The sequence below is a fragment of the Ailuropoda melanoleuca genome, chromosome 13 (assembly GCF_002007445.2).
Source record: "Ailuropoda melanoleuca isolate Jingjing chromosome 13, ASM200744v2, whole genome shotgun sequence".
Taxonomy (NCBI): Eukaryota; Metazoa; Chordata; class Mammalia; order Carnivora; family Ursidae; genus Ailuropoda; species Ailuropoda melanoleuca.
In genome coordinates, this window is record NC_048230.1 from 27,476,591 (window position 1) to 27,484,415 (window position 7,825).

At 59.4% G+C, this 7,825-nt stretch overlaps 1 protein-coding gene across 1 annotated transcript in view; it reads right to left on the reverse strand.

Moving 5' to 3' along the window:
* Positions 1-4,899, reverse strand: part of FAM171A2 (family with sequence similarity 171 member A2) — a 5,925-nt gene extending 1,026 nt beyond the window's left edge. The window contains exons 1-7 of the mRNA XM_034640697.1: positions 4,394-4,899; positions 4,048-4,140; positions 1,579-1,737; positions 1,318-1,497; positions 1,099-1,215; positions 867-993; positions 3-313 (exon numbers count right to left, since the gene is read on the reverse strand). Coding sequence (XP_034496588.1) covers positions 3-313; positions 867-993; positions 1,099-1,215; positions 1,318-1,497; positions 1,579-1,737; positions 4,048-4,140; positions 4,394-4,538 — 1,132 coding nt within the window. The 5' untranslated portion in view covers positions 4,539-4,899. The remainder of the gene's footprint in view (positions 1-2; positions 314-866; positions 994-1,098; positions 1,216-1,317; positions 1,498-1,578; positions 1,738-4,047; positions 4,141-4,393) is intronic.
* Positions 4,900-7,825: the final 2,926 nt, after the last annotated feature.

Here is a 7,825-nt window from a genome sequence, read left to right on the forward strand (position 1 = left end):
GCGGGCGCCCTTGAGCCCCGCGCCCTCGCCGCCGCGGGCGCCCCCAGGCTCGGCGGCCGGACGACTGGCAGAGCGCGGCTTGGCGCGGAAGAAGTCGTCCCGGGAGGCGGCCAAGTCCCGGGAGCTGGAGAAGGCGGAGTGCAAGGGGCCTGGGGGTGGGGCCTCAGGGTCCCCCGACGGGGCGGGCTCCAAGGGTCCCCCACATATGAGGTGGAGCTGGGACATCGAGGTGGCCTGGTCTCGTTTGTTACCGTCAGAGGGCCCGGACAGTTGCAGCTTACGGTGCTGTTGCCTCGGCTTCAGGCAGCGCCTCCTGGAAGGTGTTGGGGGGGGAGGGGGAGGAGCGACCGGACCTCAGGCAAGGGTGAAGGGGGCGCTGAGCAGCACCCTAACCCCGCAGTGGCAAGATGAAGGTTGGATATTGTTGGAGGGGTGGGGGAGAATGCCTGGGACTCAAGAGAAACGTTGGGGAACCCGGATGGGCCTTGAGAGAGGTTTGTGGCAAGTGCTGGAGTGTCTGTGGGAGGGCCAGCCAGCGGCTGTGTCCGTTTGGGTCCCCCTGAGCGGAACTGCACTCCTTCGCATGTAGGAACGTGGGAGCAGCACGTGCAGCCTGGGGTCCCCTGAGGGGCCTGGCCTGTAGGTCCTGCCTCCTCTCCCCCCCGCTCCTCTTCAGCAACCGGTCTCTCTCCGGTGCATTTGCTGCCCTTTCAGGCCAGTGCCTTGAAGACCGGAATGGTACTGTATGCATCTTCAGCGAGCACCCAGCCCCCATCCCCCCACCCCCACAACCCCACACCAGGCAGAGGGCGGGCCGCGGTACACCGGTGGGATGAGCGGAGGCTGGGGGCGTGGGAGGCACTCACCGGCAATAGTAGATCAGCAGACACAGCAGAATGAGCACCAGCAGGGCCAGGGCTGCCAGGATGGTGAGCAGGAAGATGGTGTGGTAGGTGCCAATGTCCTGGATGCCCGATGTGATGGTGACCAGTCCTGTGCCAGGCAGGGGCTTAGCTTTCCAGGCGTGGCTGCCCTTCCTGCCTTTCAGGAGTCCACACTCCCAGCCTCCCCTTCTCCCGCTGCTCCCCTATCTCTCACCAGCGGTGGGGGAAGCCATGGCAGCTGCCCAGTACCCCAGCTGGGGGGAGACGAAGGTCCAGTAGAGCTGCCGGCCTTCCTTCCGGATCACACCAGTGCCGTTGCGTACCCAGAGCCCTGGGAGAGGCGGGAGTTTCATGAAACCCAACACCCTCCCCCCATCTAAGTCCCACTTTCTTTCCCCAAACTGCAGCAGTTGCAGCCCCTTGAGGCACTCACCACTCTTGGGGTCAAACCTCCAGGCTGGAATGCTGGTGCCTGCAGTAAGGGCACGAGACTCTGAGGGCACAGGCAGGGACAGGTGAATGGGGCCGGAGAGCGGCACTTCTGTTCCATTGCCTGTCAGCAGGTGCACGCTCACGGCAGTCAGGGGCATCAGCTCTAGCCAGGAGCCATTGCCTGGGGGAAAGGAGACACAAGGGCTGAGAGCTAAATCCTGGGGGGGGGGGGCGTCCCTTCCATGCTGGACACCCAGCATACCTGAGCTGGAGGCCTCAGTGCCCAGGAAGGTCGGGAAAGCGCGCATTTCCTGCTGGGTGCTGGCAGGTGTGAGGGAGGCCCAGAGCTGGCTGTAGGTGGAGCTGACAGGCAGGCGGGCAGCCCGGCGCTGGAACTGCACCCAGGGCTGGGAGCGGGCACCTGGAGGAAGGGGGGTGCTGCTGTGGCTTGGCCAGGGACAAGCTTCCCCTCTTTGAGGAGAATGGAGCCATTGGTTCAGGCCACTTGGGAAGGTCAGGGAGGGTGGTGACTTGGAGAGAGGGCCGCATTCATAGCATGTGAACATGGAAGGGACTTGGACCTGAAATCTAGTCCTGGCTCTGTGACCCTGAGCAAGTAACTTGCTCTCTCTGAAACACCGCTTCCTTATTAACCTATAAAATGTTGAGGTTCAGGTCCTCAAACAATTACTGTTGCCCTACTGTGTGCCGGGCACTGTGTTAGGTGCTGGAGATACAAAGGTGAGTGAGACACAGTCCACACCCCTGTCTTCGAGCGCACGGTCTAGTGCAGGGCTGTCCATTATGGTAGCCATTAGAACTTTCTGCTGTGTTGGGTGGAAGTGTTCTCTGTGCTGCCCATGACAGTACCCACTAGACACCCGTGGCTACTTAGCATTTGAAAGGCGGCCAGTGTGACTCAGAAACTGGATTTATTTTTAATTTGTCAAATTGGAATCAACTTTTAATTTATTTAAATAGCCACCTGTTGCTAGTGGCTACTGCATTACGAGCTCAGGTTGTGTGTATGTGTGTCTGTCTGTCTGTCGTGGCGTGGAGGGGTGTATCAACAGAATTCCAGTGCAATATGGTAGTAGCTAACATTTGTTAAGCTTTAAGATATGCTGGACACTATTCGAAGCCAACTTCCCGTGCTCACCCCCGTACTTAGTACAACAGCCCCCGAGGTAGGTGCTTTCGTCATCAACCGTGTTGTCTACATGCAGACACGGAGGCCGGAGAAGTTTAGTGACTTGCCCAATGTCACAATCCTGGAGCCCGACTGAAACCCAGGAAGTGTGGTGCTGGCCCGACTTCTCAGCCCCTTTCCATCCTACCTTGCTATGAAAATAGGGTGCCAAGGGCGCTTGGCCCACCCAGCTGGGAAGGCCCTGTGGAGTCTTGCAGGGTGAGGAAGGCGTGCTGGTCCACGGACACAGGTGCCTGAGTGGCCTGCAGGCCCCACGGGGTGCAGTCAGCTTTGTGAAGGACTTTAGGCTTTACTTTGAAAGCAGTGGGCGCCGTGGGAGGGCCATAAGCTAGGGGGGCACAAAGGGATCATTTGGCATTATTTATTTATTATTATTTTTTAAAGTAGGCTCCATGCCCCAAAGTGGGGCTTGAACTCACGACTTTGAGATCAAGGGTTGCATGCTCTATTGACGGAGCCAGCCGGGCACCCCTCACTTGGCATTTTAGAAACCTCCAAAGACAGTTTAGAAGCCTCTGGTTCAGGACCAGGGAGAGGAAGATGAGCAAACGAGTAGCTTGGAGACAAGGGCTCAAGCTAAGAATATAAATTGGGGAGGTGGGTTCTCTCTCTCCAAAACCCACTGTGGCTCCCTAGTACTAGCCAGATCAACCAGTCTGCAGCAGCACCCCTCCTGCAGAGCCAGAATGAGCATGCCCTGCACCCTCACTGTCCCCGTCTGCCCCTGCATCTGGATTCCTCTCCAGGGAAGGTGCCTTTGCTCCCCCTTCAGCTTCTGAGCCCACAGGGTCCATAGCTCCCTTCCCCAAATTCTCTTGCCCTGCTACACTCCCAGGTCAAGGTCGTCTCAGTGCTGAAGACCACTGCCCTCTACTCCATTGCTCTGCCTGCTTTGTCATTAGTTCAGGGTTGGCAGTGATCTCTCTGTCTTCCTACTTGCCCATGAACTCCACAAGACAGGGAGTGGGTCTGTTCTTCCCAGTGTTCCCCAGCACCAGACACGATGCCTGGCACGGCACAGGCGCCGCAGTAAGGATTGGTTGGGTGAGACTGAAGCCGTGAGTAGACACCGTGGGGTTGCCCCAGGCCTCGAACTTGAGAGTTGCTCAGCTGCTGTGGAATGCCCCTCTTGTGGCCTTCCAACGTGGCCAGGCACCCAGTAGGTGCACAAGAAGAATGTGTAGATCCACCGATGAGACAGGTGGCAGGGACTAGGAATTCTAGGTAGGAGTAGAGGGACAATAGAAACCCCGAGAAGCCCCAATAACAACAAACATTTATTGACCACCTTCCGTGCTGTTTTTTGCATGTTTGACGATATTTAATCCTTACTTCAATTTGATGATCTAGATACTATCAATATCCACACCTTACAGATAAACAAACTAAGGCTCAGAGAGGTTAAGTGACTTGCTCAGGGGCACCCAGCACTAGTACGTAGAAGAGTGGAGCTCTCTACACCCAGGTCAGGGGGAAGGAAGAGGAGCTGGTATGAGATGGTGGGGGAAAGAGGAGCCTTACCAGGAGAGCCCAAAAGGATGTGCACCAGGTCCTCATAGAGGATGAGGGTGGCCGGCCGCTCGGGAAGCAGGTAGAGGCTGACGGATGCATACACTGTAGGAGGGGTGGCCCGTCAGCTCCAGAGAAACACTCTCCCCCCTCCCGGCCCCCCCCATCCAACCCCAGGGCCGGGCACGCCCTCCATCTGAATCCTAGTGACTTCATCCTCCTTCAGCCCCCTCTGCGTACCCCGGCCCGGGCAGCAGCTGCTGGAAAGCCTGCCCCCTCCACCCCCAAGGACTATTTTGGGAAGGGGCCGATGGGGTCAGCTGCTGCCCACCCCCCCTCCACCTGCCCCTGCACTCACAGGGCAGCTTGTCAACACGCCAGGGCACAGAGTTGGTGAGGAAGCCAGGGCGGGCAGCAGTGACCAGCACCCAGGTGCCCAAGCGGTAACTGAGGGGCAGGATGGCCACACCCTCTGCGTCCGTGGTGCCAGCAGCCAGCAGCATCCGGTTCCCAAACACGTCCACTGAGGCCCGGGCCAAGGGCCCCAGCTCCCCGCTCACATATACCTGCACCTTGATCAGGATCTCTGTGGGCAAGATGGGGTGAGGAGAGTGAGGAGGGAGGGGGCAAAAGAGAACTGAGGGGAGTCCCAAGATCAGAGCAGGAGGCTGTGGGTGGGAGCGGCTTTGGGACCCAGGCTAGACAAGGCTCTATGAGAGGCAGCATTGATAGGGCCCTCACTTAAACCCCACATCAGCCTGTGAGACAGATGGTGCTGCGACCATATTTCCAGTCTAACACATGCACTTTTCCACATTTGTATATTTCTGAGCTCGATTATGCCTCTGACTGATGATTGGCAGTATTTTTTTTTTCTTTTACTGGTACATGAAATAACGGTGCATCTTACAGTCAATGATGTGTTAGACTCCATAAAATATGCTCTTAAGCCCATTTTACAGATAAAGAAGCTGAGGCTCAAAGCATTTAGATACTTGCACTGCAGTTAAGGGGGAGACCTGGGATCCAAACCTGGGAGTCTGTCTCTAGACCCAAATTCTTAACCACTGGAGCCCCTGGGGCTGGTGTCAGGGAGGGGAGAGGGAAGAGGGCTGAGAAGGGCGGAATAAGCGGACCACCAAGGGTCTACAGGTGGAGAGGAGAGAGGTCAGGATTCAGCCAATGAGAAAGGTTGCAAGGGGGGCTGGGTCAGAGTTTAGGTTCTGAAGAAAAAGCTGAGAAGGGGACACTAGGGAGCTGGTCTTTCCCCTTAGTCAACCTCTTCCCAGAATCCTTTGCACAAGCCTGTTTCCTTTCAGATTCAGGGACTCACCCCAACCCCGAAGCCCAAACAAGTACCTCCTGACCCCTCCCCTTCACAAGTACTACCCGCCCCCTCCCAGCTGGTCAGCTACAAGTCAGTCACCATGGCAACGCCCTCATTCCTCCCAGGAGATGGGCAGAGAGCTGGGGCCCTGGCAAGGGGAAGGAGATCTGGGGGGGCCGACCCAGGCCCAAGGGAAACTGGTGTGGAGAGGGCTGGGAAGGGAAGTCCAGCCGCCTCTGCCCCTGGCCCCAGGAGAGTTTGGCCAGGATGGGCCCGCAGGTGGCCTGAGTTCAGATGGGGTGACCGGGTAGGGACCAGGCCTGGAGTTATTCTCATGGATTCCCCAGGCAGCCTCTCTGATCCGTAGTGCCATCTACCTCTTCCCACTCAGCATGGCCCCTCCCTCAAGAACCTGCCTCACCCCTACCTTGCTGCTAATAATGGGAGTAGGTGTCCATGCCCAGAAAGGTATAGAGGCCTCAGTGCAGGGCCAGGAGGCAGGTGGGGACACAAACCTAGGGGAGTCCAGGTGCAGAAAGAGCCTGAAGCTCAGGGCAGCAGGGCACGGGGAGGGCACGGGGGGCTCACGCGTGGAGCCTGACACTCAACAGCGACAGGTGTCTTCTCTCAGGCTTCCAACCCCAGGGCCAGAGCCACGCCTGGCCCTGGCATCCCATCCAGCTGTTTGCCTGAACCCACCTCCCTCACCCCTCCCAGGCCAAAGCCCAACTTGGCAGGGCGGGTGCACACACTTGATTCTTTCCTACTCTCTGGTTTTCCCAAGAGCTGGCAATCTTCCTGCCCCTCCTCCACCACTACCCAGGAGGAATTCTGAGAAGCTAGAGGGGCCTGGCTACTCCCCACCCCTACCCAGGCTAGGAGCAGCTGGATGGAGCAGCTGGGAAGAGGGGACCCAGGAGTCTGGAATATGGTCATTTGAAGGAATGCTTTGGGTTCAAGGGTCAGAGCCTCAGAAGGGGGGGGCAGGAACAATACAGGGGTGGGCAGGTAGGCCTGTAGGAGGCATCAGTGGGAAGGGGTGGACAGGTGCCTAGCAGATTCTTTCCCCCTTTCCCCTCAACCTGGACTCTCCGCCGTGGCCTGGGAGAGCCCTCTATCCTGGCTCTATTCCAGCTAATTCCCTGGGCCCCCTCCTCTGGGGTACAGAACTTGAAGGAAAGGCTTTTTGAGAAACCAGGGCCTCTTCCTACCCATCAAAGCGTCCTCTCCTCCCGCAGAGAGCAGGGAAGACTGAGGCCAGAGGTGAGCCTTCCCCATTTCTCAAGACTGACATTCCATACTGTATCCGCCTCTCCTGGCTTCAGCTCTGCCTCATTCCAGGAGGAAATCCGACCCCCTCCCTTCATCCGGACCCCACTTCCCTCGACCAGACATCCCCCCACACCCTGCTTTTCCTGTCAGCTCCTTGGTGGAGAGATGAGGAGTGGAGACCACGGTTTCAGGCAGGGATGGGGCCCAGAGGCAATAGAGGGAACAGTAGCTGGGGTGGTGAGGCAGGAGGCTGGAAGGTGGGTGCAGGGCTGGAGCGGGCAGAGGCCCCCGAGAACCCAGGCGTCGGTAGGGAGTCATGGTCTAGCTCTCCCACCCTCTCCCACTGGAGGAGACCACCCCACCCCCACCTCACACACCCACCTGGGCCCGTGAGGCGCCCGGAGGCTCTCCTTCACTGCTATGGAGAGGTTAGATGAGGAGGGGGTGACCTGGGGACGGGCTGGGGATAGATGTGGCCGGAGGTCTGCTGGACGGGGACCCAGGCACCTGCCCTCCCAGGAGGCACAGCCACAGCCAGCTAGCCAGCTCAGCATGGCTCCGCCACCACAGCCCTGCCACGCGCTTTGGCTGGGTATCACCACGTACCCCTTTTTCCAGACCACCCTCCCAAACTGCAGCCCCTCCCCCCTCAAGGGCTGACAGCGTTTCTTTGGTACACCCCCAATTCTGAACCTGGGGGGCCGGCCGGGGGCTGTCAGGCTCCAGGGCGAAGAACCCCATTCGAGCAGTCAGTCCGCCCACCGCCTCACCCACTCCCCCTTCTCCCCTCCCCCCTTCCAGTCCAGCTCAAGGCGCCCAGCCCCCGTCCGGGTCCAAGGTGGCAGCCGAGGCTTGCGCCCCCACCCAGCCCGGGTCGGGAGCGAGGAACCCGCAGGGGGCTGCGGAGCGGGCGCCCGCCCCAGCCCGCCCCTGGGCGGGTGTCTTCGGTAGACAATGGCTCAGGCAGCAGCGCCTCGCGGACCAGGAGAGAGAAAAACAAGGCGAGAGGGGGCGGCGGCGCGGAGCCCGGGGACCCCCGCTCTCCCCATTGTGTCTCCCCGAGACCCCCGCCCCAGCAGTCGCCCTCTCCCTCCCTCCTCCCCCGTTAATCGCTGACCGGGAGTCGCCGGGATCCCCCCACCCAAACCCAGGGACCAGAGTACCCCTCAATTCACGAGCGCCGCGAAGAGG